The sequence below is a fragment of the Camelus dromedarius genome, chromosome 17 (genome assembly GCF_036321535.1).
Source record: "Camelus dromedarius isolate mCamDro1 chromosome 17, mCamDro1.pat, whole genome shotgun sequence".
Lineage (NCBI taxonomy): Eukaryota > Metazoa > Chordata > Mammalia > Artiodactyla > Camelidae > Camelus > Camelus dromedarius.
The window spans coordinates 37239043-37255071 of record NC_087452.1 but is presented as its reverse complement, the minus strand read 5'-3'; the positions used below and the strand labels follow the sequence as shown (position 1 = coordinate 37255071).

Sequence of the window (16029 nt, the reverse complement as noted above, 5' to 3'; positions counted from 1 at the left end):
TTTGTATAAACCTCATTTTAATGCTGCCTAACTTCTTATTGACCTCCTCACAATTTACTGACTTGTTTCCCTACCGTTTGATATTTAAATTAATGCCATTTTTTCCTTATAAATCAGCTAGTGCACTTAGTGCAACGCCTGACACGTGGTATGTGCTCCTGTTAGCTATTAATATTGTTAACTTGGCAGTGAAACATGTTTGTATATAAAGCTTTTTCATCATTTTAAATCACTGCTTTAGGATTTTCAGAAGGTATGGTCTTTTAATTTTTAAAAATTTTATTAATTTTTTGACTAGATGATACAAGCTTACAGTTTAAAGTTCTAAAAGTACGAAAAGTTAAACAGTGAAAAGCCTCCTTCCAACCACTCCAGATAACCAGTATTGTCAGTTTCTTGTTTTCCTTCCAGAGATAAGTGATTATAAACAGGCAAATCTGTTTTCCTCCTTTTTCAAAGACAGACTTTTTTAGAACAGTTTTAGGTTCACAGCAAGATTGAATGGAAAGAACATAGTGTTCCTACACATGTACAATCTCCCTACTGTGAACGCCCTGCACCAGGGTGACGCATTCATTGCAGTCTGTGAATCTACACACCATGAACCCAAAGTTCATAGTTTACACTAAGGTTAAATTTAAAATATGTGTGTGTGTGTGTGTGTGTGTTTATAAGTACAGTCAGTTTACAATGTGTCAATTTCTGGTGTATAGCACAATACTTCAGTCACATCAGAATATACATTCATTCTCATATTCTTCACCATAGGTTACTATGAAATATTGAATATGGTTCCCTGTGCTATAGAGTATACACTCATTTATCTATTTTATATACATTAGTATCTGCAAATCTCAAACTCCCAATTTATCCTTTCCTACCCTCTTCCCCCTCTGGTAACCGTATGTTTGTTTTCTATGTGAGTCTGATTCTGTTTTGTAAATAATTTCATTTGTCTTTTTTTTTTTTTTAAGATTCCACTTTAAGTGATATCATGTGGTATTTCTCTTTCTAGCTTCACTTAGAATGACAGTTTCCAGGTCCATCCATGTTGCTGCATGTGGCATTTTTTTTTTTTATGGTTGAGTAGCACTCCATTGTATAAATATACCACAACTTCTTTATCTAGTCATCTGTTAGTGGACACTTAGGTTGTTTCTATGTCTTGGCTATTGTAAATAGTGCTCCTATGAATGTTGGGGTGCATGTGTCTTTCTGAATTAAAGTTCCCTCTGGATATACGCCCAGGAGTGGGATTGCTGGATCATATAGTAAGTCTATTTTTAGCCTTTTGAGGAATCTCCATACTGTTTTCCATAATGGCTGCACCAAACTACATTCCCACCAACAGTGTATCCCTTTTCTCCACATCCTCTCTAGCATTTATCATTTGTGGACTTTTGAATGATGGCCATTCTGACTGGTGTGAGGTGATACTTCACTGTAGTTTTGATTTGCATTTCTCTGATCATTAGTGATATTGAGCATTTTTTCATGTGCCTATTGACCATTTGTGTGTCTTCCTTGGAGAATTGCTTGTTTAGGTCTTCTGCCCATTTTTGGATTGGGTTGTTGGTTTTTTTTATTAAGTTGTACAGTTAACTCTTAAGAGTCATGCATTCTATAGGTTTGGATAAATGTATGACATGTATCCACCATTATCGTACCATACAGAAGTTTGCCCTAGTACTCCTTTGCTTTCCACCTATTCATCCTGCTCTCCTCCCCACCCACTTATCTTTTTACTGTCTTTCATAGCTTTGCCTTTTCCAGAATGTCATGTAGTTGGAGTTGTACAGTATGTAGCCTTTTTGAGTTGGTTTCTTTCACTGAGTAATATGCCTTTGAGTTTCTCCATGTCTTTTCACAGCTTGATAGCTCATTTCTTCTTAGCGCTGAATGTTTCATTGTCTGGATGTACCAGTTTATTTATCCATTCGCCTACTGAAGGATACCTTGCCTGTTTCCATACTTTGGCAGTGTTCAATATAGGTGCAATAAACATCTGTTTTCAGGTTTTTGTATGGACATAAGTTCTCAAGATCTTTGGGTACAAATCAAGTGATGTAGTTGTGGGATGATATGGTCAGAGTATGTTTAGTTTTGTAAGAAAGCACCAAGCTGTCTTCCAAAGTGGCTGTACCATTTTGCATTCCCACCAGCAATGGATGAGCATTCCTGTTGCTCCACATTCCTGCTGGCATTTGGTGTTGTCTGAGTTCTGGATTTTAGCCATTCTAATAGGTGTACAGTAGCAGCTCATTGTTTTTAATTTGTGCTTCCCTGATGACACAGGAGGTGGGGTACTTTTTCTATTATTATTTGTCATCTGTGTATCTTCTTTGGTGAGGTATCTGTTCAAGATGTTTTAACTGTGTGTCCAGCTTCTGTTGCCCACAGGTTCACAGAGAACTTTCAGTGGGAGGTAAACATTACTTCTGCAGATACACCAGAGACCCAGCTTGTTGGCTCAGGGAGAAGCAAGGGCAATGGGAAAACTGACTCTGTGCCATTATCTCCTCGGGATGCAGGGAAGAGGGAAAAGTGTACTGGTGCACAGCTGGATTGGTGTAAGGAGAAGCCTGGGAAGGACAGAGTGTCAAGGTAGCAGGACAGATGGTTGTATTCTAGGACCCCCACTGCAGGTTCAGAAGGATCCAGGCCCTGGAGAGAACAGAGGCTGTGATGGGATGAACAGCAGGAGAGTTATGGCTAGACTAGGGAGAATTAGGGGAAATAGCCACATGAATATAAAGTTCAGGGTCCCATCCTGCAGCTTAAGAACTCAGTTACCTCTCCCCAGCAGCTTCTGGGACCGGGACTGTGCTAGCTGTGCCAGTCTCTGAGGAAACATTCACATCAATGATGATAACTAATGGTCCCTTAATCCCAGCTTCTGGGACCATCTTTGCCTTCACCATGTTAAACCTGGGGCTGCCATTAGCCTAGAACGTTTGTGGGGCAATGGAGGATTCCTAACCTCAGGCCTGGACAGATGCCTCCTGTCAAGCCTTTCTCCTGTCAGAAAGACTTCATGCATGACTCGGGAGAAACCGTAGGTTGGTAGATGTCCGTCAAAAGACTGTTTCCGTAGCCGCATGAATATTTTTTCATTAGAGTCTTACTTGTTCAAGCTCCACTTGTATCTCTCATCTTGCCAGAGCTGTCAGAGGGCTCCCTTAGCAGGAGCTGGGGAAGTACTGCAAATAGGCACATGCCGTCTCCCCCATCCAAAGTGAGGTTCACTAATGAGGAAGACAAATAGGGGATCTGTTTAATTACGAAGTCCTCTGTAGCTATTAATGTCAGTTTTAATTTTACTGACTTGAAAAAATGCTTGTGGTATAAGGTCAAGTGAGAAGCAAGACAGAGAATGTATGGAATACAATCACAGTTTTGTTTACAAAAATACAATTTACATACACATCCCATACATGGGAAATAAAATGTTAGTGGTAGTTAACGTCTACAAAGTTAGCAGTTCAGGTCAAAAGGGTATTGATGGACATACATAGTTTTTATCTTACTGAATGTTTTCTGTATTGTCTAAATTTTCTCCAGTAAACTTGTATTATCTTTAGAATAGGGGAAAAATGTTATTTTAAAGAATACCCCATATATTCTTAGGGAAAACTAAGTCCAAAGTGTTTATTTACACTTAATCATTTTCATCTTCATTGTCAAATGAAAGGAGGCTACTGTTTTTGATTTGTTTTTGTGAGTTCTTTTTAACTGAGTCCTGCTTATTTATTTCATCTTCTTTTGCTTTCTTCTTTTTTGAGCTTGCTGTTAAACCTGAATATTTTTCACCTGAGGAACGCTTGACTGGTTTTCGATACATAATTCTTCCATCAGCTGAAGCTGGTTCTTCATCTGCAGCAAAAAGAAAGTTAAAAAACTTTCTCTCCTCATGATTTTGACTTTATTGGAGAGTCAAATGGCAAGAAAATCTCATACTGTACTTAAAGATGTCTTTGAGTCAGTTCAGTCTGGCCTCCTCCACTGCTGCTAGCCATATGCCCACAAGACATGAGGTTACTTAATAAACACTCTCTTACTAAAGTATTCAGTAATATTGCCAGTCCCCGATACATAACAATCAAGCTGTATTTTTAAGTATTTTTGAACAGTGACCAGAGCTCCAGCATTTCCCCCTAAAGCAATGTAGTAAGTACTTACAAATAGTGAAAAAAAATACTGTATGGCATACCACACTTCAGGCACTACTTAAATAGACCTCAGTTGACTAGTTTGTAAGCCTAACCAGTTATTTTTTTTTAAAACAAGATGTTTTTACTTGAATTTGCACTTAATCCTTATAACAAACCAATAAAGTAGGCACAATTATTGTCCCCATTTTACTGATGAGATAACTGAGGCTGAGAGGTGAAATGATTTGTTCAAGGTCACACATCTGATAAGTGTTAAAGCCAAAGTCTGACCTTCTCCTTCAAATATACCATACTATTATATAAAATGATTTCATACCTAGCTCCTTAAATTGTTAGGAAAACCATATTACTTTCAGATATACCTGCTTTGGCAGCCTTGATTTCGGCTTTAATTTTCATGACTTCTTCAGCTGACAGGTCTCCCTTTTTTAAAACCACCACTTGGGGCTGTTCATCTTCTTTGTCACTGTGATCGCCATCTTCATCTGGGAGCTGCGTCTGGATTCTCTAGAGGAAAACAAACATAACGTGTAAGTTGCTGACCTTGAACTAAATACAGTTGCTGTCTCTCTGAGAAACTCTAATTACTAATGTGAGAAGGGTAACTTTATTGACTACATGTGTTTGGTAATGAATTTTCAAGTAACTCTTAAGAGTCTAACCTTGCCACACTAGGGAGGAGATCCACCAGCCAGTTACCCTGGGATGCCTGTCCAGGGGGACTGATTTCCATCTCAGCAGGACCCCAGCACGCAGCTCCCAGTGTCAGGGGCCCTCTGCTTCTTGTGCTGCCAGCACTCAGCCCACTCAGGGCAGTGCTGACCTCCATCGGTCCTCTCTGCTCTTCAACCCTTTTCACTTCCATCTCTTCTCAAAAAGTGACAAACAAACAAACAAAAAAACACCACCAAAGTACAGAAAGCAACAAGTAAAAGGTCCACTTTCTCCCACTTCTGCTCATCTCTCCTACCTTCCAGGAGGTTATCTGGTGGGTATCCCATCAGCTGTTTTGTAAGTGTATAAAAAACATACACTTTACATAGCACTATGTGACATGCTTTCTTTTTTCTTTTCAAATTATGAAATTTCCCAAGCGTAAAAAAGTACAGAGAATAACATAACAGAAACCATGTACTTACTCTACACATGCAGTAAATGGTAACATTTGGCTAATTGATTCAGATTTTTTTTTAATGTCAGATACAATATAAGACTTGCTCCTCCAACTCTTACTCAAAAAAAATTTTGCACAGTACCTTGAGATATATATGGCATCATGTTTTTCAAAATCACTGCCTAGCATTCAGTTATATATATGATCATCTCATGGTTTATCTTACCTGTTCTTTTTAAGTAAAAATTTTGGTTGTTTCTAGTGTTTTTCTTCTATAATAAAAATTTTGCACATTTTGTTCACTTTGGCGAACTTAAATATAGATAAATCCTGGACATGGAATTGCTAGGTTGAAAGGCATAAACACCCCACCACACATTATTCAAATAATGTGTTTTTAAATGTTTAAGTTTAATGTGGTTTTAAGTTCACCTCTCACAGAGCCTTCCTTGTCTCCCAAGCAGGGCAACAAAGCCCTGCAGAATCTGGCCTCAGTCTACAACCAGAACTATAGTCACAGCTTTATCCTCCACCATGTCTATGGCTTCTGGACTCCAGCCAGGTTTGAGTACTGCAGATCCATGAACATATTAGCTTGTTTGCCTCCTGTTGCTGAACAAGTTCTTGGGGCCTAGAAAGCCCCACTGACCTTGGCCAACTCCTCTCAAGCTGCCTTCTAGACTTAGATCCTTCAGAAGTGCTTTCCTGATCTCAGCAGCTTTTCTCACACTGTGCGTGGCTCACAGGCGACATGTACCACTCTGTGCTATCAATATTTTTCTGTCCCGTCTCCACTAGGCAAGCTGCTTCGAGAGAGGCACTATGTGTTTCATCTCTGTATCTAGAGGCACAGAGCCTGGCAAACAGCATGGACAAGAAATGTGTTTACCTACTCATGAATGACCAATAGGATGAAAAATGATTAACCTGAAGCCCTGGCAAGTTACTTGCAGGCACACTCAACCATTCTGTCTACATCCCAAATCGGCTTCATCACTTGACAAGTGCATTCTCTTGAATATCCATGTGAGTTTATTGTTTATTCATTAGTTTTGCCCATGTTTCTCTGAAAGGTTCCAATAAATGACCATTAATAAGTATTTTTAGCCAAGGAAATGGGGAAGTGAAGTAAAATCAACCCTGGTGTTCATCAAATTGAGAATCATTAATTCTGACTCTTCTTTTTGTTTATGCAACTGGCTGTAAAACAAGAGGGACAGTCTATGGAATAGTGGCAGCAGTCACTGAGGACTGTTCAGAGCCACTCCTGAATTAACTCTCAAGAAGATGAGTAAGACAATTTAGTTCAAGTATATATCGATTTCCCGTGAAACTCTTCTTTTTGTTAACAGATCACCAGAATGATTATATTACCTAAATGATGAAGAATGAAGTTGGTTTCACAAACATAGGCACATGAGGTAAGGAAAAGTGTCTTGATTAAATATGCAAGCCCAAGTCACTGATATTAAGTGGGAAGCTTTCCCCTCTCAGAGCTCTTCTAAGATAGTATCCTGAGCTGTCATCTTCGAGGTGTTAACTATGTACACACAAGATCATCACTAGGACCTGAAATATACTATCAAATTAGGTCTCCTATTCTCCTCATGGCTGAATTCACATCCCTTTTCTCAAACCTCACCCTCTTTGTCATCACTTTTTCTGGTCCTGGGGACCAGTCACTCCCTGAGCATGTTATCTCTAACCAAACATGGCTCCTTGTTGTCCATACGGCCTCACCTCCATCAGTCCCTCAGTCACTTATACACATGGTCAATCCACGACTCACCATCTCTACACCTTTATGCCTGCTGTTCCTTCCATCTTCACCTGCTGACCTACCCATGCTCAAGATTCAATCTAAATATCCCCTCTTCCATGAAGCCTTCCCTGATGATAAGCAGTCATCTGACCAATGTAACCTGTCATCCACTACTTGGTAGCAGGCACTGCACTAGGTGATGGGAAATTACAGAGGGATTAAGATACTGAGTGTGTTTGATTTAGTGGTGGAGATAAACAAGAAAGCAAGTAATTGCAATGTAAAGTGATGAGTATTGCAAATAAGATATGGATAGAGTGAAGAGAAGAACAGAGGAGGAGTAACTGGAGAGGTTCAAAGGCCTTCACAGAAGTGGTGACCTGTTAAGGCAGAGATGAGGCAGGCAGGAAGGTGCTAAAGAACATGGCATTTTGGAGATCCATCTACTTGTCCTTTCAGAGACTGGCACAGTGCCTGGGTTTAGCACGTAGTCACTGCATTAACTGCACTTTTGTGTCTTACTAAGTTCTAGGTGACTTGAGGGGTGAATCTTAGAGCAAGTGCTAGGCACCAAGTGCTAAATTAATTCTTTATTTCTCCAAAGATGCCCTAAGCATAATATTCTCTTTCTATTAAAAGAGGTAGGGCAGGTTTTGATGTGAACCAGTTCAGGTGGAAGCCTGGGAGGGCTCAGAAGTTGACTCCCACCGATTCCCATTCCTAAACCATTCAGGCGTGGCGTCTTCCTGAAGTCGGGTCATTTGATCGAGTGGCCTTAATTTTTTTTATCGGGAAAGTGGGACGACGCTACTACCCACCTGCCAACTACAGGTTTTGGAATAAGCAAGTGAAAATGAAGAGACAGGAAAATGATCTTTCTTAACCATCTACCAAGGACGAGGCGCTTTACCTGCGTCAAGTCATTTTCAAGAACACAGCAGTACTCTGAAAACGACCAACAGCTTCCTGGGCGTAAGAGGCTGTAGTTTTAAGAGGCTCGGTCTGGGGTCCGAGGCCACTCGGATTGGGGGCCGGGCGCGGGTGGGAGGAGGGACCTGTCAGTATCTGGCCTCCAAGTGAAGGCAGAAGCCGGAAGTGGCGGGGCGGGGCGGGCCGCGCTTCTGAGGTAACGCGACTGGCCCCGGCTCACCTTGGTCTCTACGGTGGGCCCTTCCCTGTAACCGACGCGTTCCTTGAAGCGGGCCAGGAATGCCGGCTCGGCTGGCCGCACGTACGACACCTGATTCCTCTTGCTCATGGCCGTTCAGGGGAAAAACTGGATTCCCGGGCCGCCTCGGGACTGTGCAGAGGCGACGGCGCCTACTCGTGACGTCACGTCGGCCCCTCCCCTGGCTCAAGACTGGGCAACATGGCGGCTTCCGTACTGGCGTCAACGTCCCACCTGGGCGCCAAATTCAAATTGGCGGCCATCTTGAGCTGACGGGATCGCCGCGCATCGCGCGGCTGTAAGTGAGGGCGCTCGGTGTGTCCGTCTCCGGATCGAGGGGTGAGGGCACCATGGCGCCCGGCTGCAAAAGTAAGTGAGGGGCCCCTGTCCCCGACCCCAGATGCAAGGTTCTCTACTAGGCGTGAAGGGCTGGAGCGGACTGAGCGGCGGTGGGCGTTTGGAATCTCCCTCCAAGACAATACATGGATGGAACAGCTCGCTTCCTTTCCTTGTGTGAATTGGGCTCATGCTACGAGCCAGGCGCAGTTCTAGGTACTGGGGCTGAGCAGAGAACTGGAACCGAGAGCCGTCATCCAGGAGCTTGGTTCCTGAGCGCCCTGCTGGTTCTTCCCTCCGGTCCTCGGCCTTGCTGTTCCTTGCGGGACTCTTCCCTAGTCCCGCCCGATCAGGGATGCCTCTCTAGGTGTCCTTGCCTGAGGGCTGGCCCAGGCTCTCGCACATTACTGACTTTCCTGAAGGGGAGAACTTACTCTAGCTCCACACACGTTTTTCTCTTTTGGAGGGTCCACTATAGACTCTCCTTAGATAAAAGGACTTTTAAAGCACTGAATTCAGCAGTGTCTTTATATTCTCACAATCCGTATTTTCTCCTCTCAAGGAGACCTCTCCAATTTCTTTTTCTCATGGAGAGCAGCCTGTCATGTTTGCTTTTGATAAATCTTTCAATTGTCACTAATTTCTTGGACCTTTGCTTTTCCTGAATATGTGCCCCACCTCTTACGTTGTGTAACCCTGTAAGGAGTCTGCTTTTTTAAAGCTGATTTTGAGCTGATTTGATGAATCTGTCGACTGAAAGAAAATGCACAACCTAAAAGTTGAGAGTTATGTTGTATTCGGTGGACTTTCTGAGGACTGTAGCCCAGGAGGCAGCCTCTCAAATTGCTCTCAGACTGTTCTGCCCAGGCAAGGGAGAAGCCAGGATATACAGGAATTTTGCAACAAACACCAGATAGTCAGAACGTCAAAAGATTGCTGTTAATTACAAAAAGCCAGATATCTCAAGTTAAGTAACTTGGCACTTTCTGTGTATGGGAAGGTCCAAAGTTCTGGGCTCCTTGAAATCATTCCTTTGATATACACCTAGCTATCTAGGGTCGGTATCTTGTTTTCCACATCCTGAATTCCCTTAAGATGCACCCTTGTAGGTGGCAGCAGAGGCCGGGCTGCCTGCTTGTCTTCATCCTGAGTTCCCTCCACTCATTGTCTGGGGCTGCAGTAGCAGCTGATGACTTGACGACCACAGCATCCTTTGTTTACTGATATGGCTGGCAATATTTTTCATTCACAGATCTTAGTGAATGGTATGAATGGTAATGAGACAATGCCCATATTAGAAGATTGAAGAAATTGTGAACTTTTGTTATTTGAGCCTTCCAGTAACATTGTGCTTCTAGCTGTCAATTGTAATTATTTTCTTATGTGTTTGTTTGTTGTTTCCCTAACCTTTTAGGTCAGTCATACCATTACCTGACTACCTCATTATGCTCTCTTTTTCCATCTAAAATGTTCCTTTTCCTCTACCATTTTCAGTATTCAGGGAATATTGGCAGACACATTGGTACATTATTGGACCAAAATGTTCATCATACTTTCTGCACAGTTACAGTATTTGTTCAGTATTTTTGGACTCAAGCAAGAGAATTTATGCCTATGATATAATTAGAGCATCTGTTTATTTAATGGAAAGTGATATATGTACGTGACTGTCCATTAAAGGATTCTGTCCTGTCTGTACATATCACTTTTTAGAAGTGATGGGAGCAGGGATATTCAAAGCTCCCTTTTATCATGGTGGTGATTTCCACAGGGAACTCTCCAGCTCCCTTAAGTTTGTTAGCAAAGTTGAGGTTGATGACATCCCAGGTAAGTGCCCCTCGCAGCAGCCTAGGGACCTGGAACATGAGGTGGGAACACAGGAGGAGAGAAATGCAACCCTCATGAAATTGACTGAGTTTAAGATTCCCTTTCTGAACATAATCATATTTGGTCAGATGATCTATAGCTATTTATCTGGATGGCAGAGTAAAACATCTATGGTCTTTTTAAAGCAAGAATACTTTTTTTAAAAAATTTACTGTTTTGTTGATGTTTTGCTTATACATAATAAAGGACACAAATTTTAAGACTACTACTCAAGGAATTTTTGTAGTACAATGTATAAATACACTCTTGTAAATATCACTCAGATCAAGAAGTAAAACAGTTCTTGTACCCCAGAAAGTTCTCTGTGACCCTTCCTAGTTAATAACCACACTACCCCCAAACATTACTCTGATTTCTGTCACCAGTAGTTAGTTTTGCCTATTCTTGAACTTCGTGGAAATGGTACAGTATTTAGTCTTTATGTTTTAGCTTCTTTTACTGAATGTTATGTGTATGAGCATTGTTCTTTGTATGTAGCAGCAGTTAATTCTTTCTCATTGTTGCTTAGTGTTCCATTATGTCAGTATACCACAATTTGTTTATTTTTCTATTGATGGTCATTTGGGCTTCTAGATGGGCTGTTATGAATAAAGCTACTGTGAATATTCTTCAACATATTTTAAGTTAAACACATTGAGGACCTCAGGATCTGTATCCTATTGTTGTTCTTTGACTGTGAGTCTGTTACTCAAAACTGCTCAAGTTCTCAGCCTCTTAGCTGCAGTTTTCAGAATCTGCGATCTCTGAGGGAAAAATCAGCCTCAGATGCTGTGTTCACACTTCTGTGCTTCCACCCCCTCTTTGATTCTGGCTCCACAGTTTCTGACTGCCTTGGCAGGACTCCAAGCCTTGACTGGGGGGACACAAATATTCATACCATAGCAGTGATGAAGAGATGACATCTGTTGTTTGTGCAGAATAAAGGGGTTGACTGCAGTCATTGACTACTGTTAGCACAGTACACTGTGTCTAAGGACAGCTGAGATTTAGGTGCCTGTTTTGAACTTGCTCCCCCCAGAACCTCCAAAACATCATCCAAGTACCGTTCTGACTTAAGCTGTTTTATTTTCTGCTGTCAGGATATATGACGCCTGTTCACATTACCGATTCTAAACATAGTTTTCTTCTTTCTCCAGCTCTTCATAAGAACCTGATTTCAGCTTTCCTAACATGAAAGCTTTCCTTTTGGATCCTGGCTTTGTCATACTTGTTTTTACTTTTGCTAAGGGTTCAGAGAGACTGTTTCTTTGATGCCAGGCCTTGAGGGAATTGTGACGGGCAGGTGGGAAATTGGGCAATCCGTGGTCTGTTTCCTGATTCACAGACATTCATTGGGGGTTCAGCTGGAGAGGCTAGTCTGCAGGAATCAAATTGTAGTGTGACACAATTTGCTTGGTGCTCTTATGCTTAAGGCAGGATAGAAATTAAGAAGTCCTTTCTACTGATGTCCTAGGATTCATTCATTCAGAGATGATTATTGAGTGCTTGCTGTGTGTCAGGCACTGCTCTAGATAATGCTTTATAGTAGATTTGGGAGAGAGAGTAAAAAATTAATATGTATTAATGATAGCAGTAGTAATACATTCTTTGAAGAAAAATAGGGCCAAGAGTGATAGATGGCTGGGAGGGTGGGGGAAATGCCTTATTAGGAAGGTGCTGTTTGAGTTAATACCTGAAGAAATTGAGGAAATGTTCCAGGCAGAAGTTACAGCAAGTGTAAAGGTACTGAAGGGCGGCATGTTCTAGAAATAGCCAGGAGTCTAGCTTGGCTGGATGGAACAGGAGTGTGAGGGGAAATGAGTTGTGGAGGTGGTGGGGAGAGAGGCAGAGGCACCGGGCAATGGAGAGCCCTGTAGGCTCTTGTGAGGGCTTTTCCATCTCTGACTGAGATGGAAAGCCACTGCAGTTTTGAACAGGAATGACTTTCTGTGACACACACTTAATATTTATTTTCATAACTTTTAATTTTGCTGTAATTTAAACTTACAGGAAAGCTTTACACACCTTAACAACTTTGCATTTTGCCATATCTGCTTTATCATTCTCGCTCTCTCTTCCCTCACATTCCCAACTGTGTGTATTCATAGTATTTTTTTATGAACTATTTAAGAGTAAAATGGTTAGTACTGCTAAATATTAGTGCCACTAGATACCTCAGTGTGTAATTTCTAGGAACAAGTATATTCTCTTAAACAATCACATTGTGATCAAAATTAAGAAGTTTTACATCAATACAGTGCTGTTGCTAATCCACTGTCAGTCTTTTACATTTGTCAGATGTCCCAATAATGTACTTTTAAAAAAATTTTTTTGAGGGGGAGGTAATTAGGTTTATTTACTTATTTAATGGAGGATTGAACCCAGGACCTTGTGCATGCTAGGCATGCTCTCTACCACTGAGCTATTACCCCCTATACCAATGGTGTACTTGTATCATTTTCCCCCAGGACCAGATCTGATACCGGATCTCTCATTGCATTTTCATTGCATTGACTACTCATCTCTAACTTAAAAAAAAAATGTTTTTAGCAACTTAATTGAGATATGTCACATAGTATACAGTTTACCCATATGAAGTGTAAAATTCAATGGTTTTTAGTGTATTTGCAGATACGTGCAACTATCAGTATAGTCAGTTTTAGAACCTTTTCGCCTCAGAAAGAACTCTCCTATCCTCCAGTTCTCAGCCGCCTTCCTGCCCATCCCCCACCAGCCCTAAGGAACAGCTAGTCTACTTGCTGTCTGACTCTATTCATCATTCAAAGGGGCATGTTGAAATCTCCAATGTTATTGTTAAATTGTCTATTTCTCCCTTCATTTCTTGTTGGTTTTTGCTTCACGTATTTTGGTGCTCTTTTATTAGGTGATTATATGTTTATATCTGTATTATCTTCTGGTGGCTTGACCCTTTCATCATTATAAAATGTTGCTCTTTATCTCTAGTAACATTTTTGTTTCAAAGTCAAAAGACAAAACAGTCTGACCACAGTATAGCCACTCCTATTCTCTTGTGATTGCTGTTTGCATGAGACAATCTTTTTTCATCCTTTTACTTTCAATCTGTTTGTATCTTTGAATCTAAAATGTGTTTCCTGTAGATAATATATAGTTAGAGCATGTTTTTTCATCTAGTCTGACAGTCTCTGCCTTTTGATTGGGTGGTGTGATCCATTCTCATATTATTGATTTGGTTGGATTCACCATCTACCATTTACTTTTCATTTCTATGTGTCTCATGTCTTTTATGTTCCTGTGTTCCTCCACTGCTTTCTTTTTTTGAAGTTTTTTTTTTAATGGTTGCTTTAGGATTTGACATACACATCTTAACAGCATCAGCTTCAGATTTATACTAGCTTAATTCCAGAGATATAAACATTACCCCTATGTAGCTCTGTCCCTTTCACCCTCTTTTTTGGTATTATTTTAAATACATTACATCTCTTGTTACAAATCCAACAATACATTACTTGACCATCTTTAGTCATTTCCTTTGTCCCTATACCTTCTTTGTGCTGTTATTGGTAAATATTTTACACATATGCTTCTGTAGGTTATAGGCCCAACAGTACATTATGCACATATTATTTTACACAATTGTTTTAAAATCAAATAAAAGGAGAAAATAGGCATTTCTATCATGTTTTACAATTATATATCACCTTTACCTGGTGTTCTTTGATTTTCTTTTCACATGGATTCAGATTATGGTCTGTAGTCAACTTGCTTTCAGGCTGAAGAACCTCCTTTACTATTTTTTTAAGGTTGGGCCTTCTAGCAACAAACTCTCTAATTCCTCTGGCCTCTATTGTTTCTGCTAAGTCTGTTAATCTAATTGGGGTTCTCCATAAGTAGTGACTTTCAGCATTTTTACTGTGATGTGTCTGTGGATCTGTTTGTATTTAGCCTTTTTGAAATTTGAACTTCTTGGATGTGTAGATTGTTTTTTTTCTGTCTTTTCTTTTCTTTTTTTTTTTTTTTTTTTATTAATTTGGGAATGTTTCAGCTGTTATTTATTTGTATTTTTTTCTGTTCTCTTTCCTCCTGATAACTCTCCATTACATGTATGTTGATATGCATATAGTGTCCCACATTTCTCTAAGGCTCACTTTATTTTTCTTCATTCTTTTTTCTCTGTTCTTTGGCTTTTATAATCTGTATTGATCTACCTTCGAGCTTGCTTGTTCTTTTTTCTGCCAGTTCAAATCTACTGTTGAGCCATTCGAGTGAATTTTTATTTTAGTTGTTATACTTTTCAGCTCCAGAGTTTCCCTTTGGTTCTATTTTATAATTCCTGTCTCTTTATTGATATTCTCTATTCGATGTGACATAGTCCTCATACTTTAAAAAAATTCTTTAATTATGATTTCCTTTAGTTCTGTGCATGTTTGTAATGGCTACTTTGAAGTCTTTTCTGATAAACCCAACATCTGGGCACTCTCACAGGCAGTTTCTGATGCCTGCTTTTTTCTGGTTCATGGGTCATACTTTTTTTGTTTCTTTGAATTCCTTGTAATTTTTGGTTAGAAAATTGACGTCTTAGATATGTCACAGCAGTTCTGGGTACTGGTCTCTCCGCCTCCTGGATTTATTTGCTAGTTTTTGTTTAGTGACTAGCTGTTTTGTTTCAATGAAGTCTGCTTCCCTCTCAGTGTTAGGTCTCTGGTATTGCTCCTCAGGGAAGCAGAGCTTTGGCTGTGCCCAAGTCACCCTGGGGTGACAGTAGTTTGGAGGCGGGATCTTCCTTTCCCTACCACACCCAGCTGTTTAAGTCCAGGAGTTGTCAGCTGATTTCTCTTTTGTTTTCAACAGTGCCCTAGGACATAAATTGCCCTGCAAACTAATCCACTTAAATTCTTGCTCCTTTGAAGGACTAATTTCTGAGGTCTCTGACCCCCGCAGAGGTGCCCCCAACTGTTTTATTCCCCAGTTCTCTCCTGCAAACTAATGGGCCTGCAGTTTAGCTCATATCCTGCGTCTCCTCTAACCACCTTGCATTACAACCTTCACTGTCCTCAAGAGTGCCATTAGGCCTGAACTCTGCGCTATGTTGCAGGTGAAGTCAGCTCATTTGGGGAGACTTTAGGAGCTGTTTTATGGCCAGTCTCTCTCTTGAGGCAAAATTTCAGAGCCAAGGTGTTGGAGTTGGGATGCGGGGACAATGACAATCTCTTTTCAGAGTGACACTCCTGCTCTAGTTGCTAAATATTTGCTTGTATGTGTGTGTGCATGCGTATGTGTATAGCAGCAGCCTGGGGTCCTCTTAACCTGCTTCATTTAGCTGAGAACCACTGCCTCACCAGCCAGGACAAGGGTGATCCGGACCCAGTGTTCTCAGCATGCTATGTCCAAGGTAGAGCCTCATTCTACAAGTTGGGGCTGGGTGAGAGAAGGGACCCTCCACCTCTCAACCACACTCACCTGGGACTTAGCTTCAGCCACAGGTAGCTGGCTGGAGGCAGGACAAGAAACTCTGATAACTTGCTCCTCCTGGGAAGAAAGCGTTTCAATGGGGAATGGTGGGTAGGGGGCTTCTGGTGGTGTTGGCTGTACAGTCTGGAGCGGGGTCTCCAACTCTCTGAGCTGGGAGGGA

At 41.1% G+C, this 16029-nt stretch overlaps 2 protein-coding genes across 2 annotated transcripts in view; one reads left to right on the top strand and one right to left on the bottom strand.

The window, feature by feature from the left end:
* Positions 1-3384: 3384 nt before the first annotated feature.
* KIAA1143 (KIAA1143 ortholog) lies at positions 3385-8382 on the bottom strand. Its single transcript, XM_031470138.2, has 3 exons — positions 8199-8382; positions 4535-4679; positions 3385-3873 (listed from the first exon to the last, which is right to left on the bottom strand). The coding sequence occupies exons 1-3, from the start codon at positions 8304-8306 to the stop codon at positions 3659-3661; spliced, it is 468 nt and encodes a 155-aa protein (XP_031325998.1). The 5' UTR covers positions 8307-8382; the 3' UTR covers positions 3385-3658.
* A 107-nt stretch (positions 8383-8489) lies between these two features.
* KIF15 (kinesin family member 15) overlaps positions 8490-16029 on the top strand; it is a 59826-nt gene continuing 52286 nt past the window's right edge. The window contains exon 1 of the mRNA XM_010982771.3: positions 8490-8585. Within this exon, the coding sequence (XP_010981073.3) occupies positions 8567-8585 (19 nt within the window). The 5' untranslated portion in view covers positions 8490-8566. The remainder of the gene's footprint in view (positions 8586-16029) is intronic.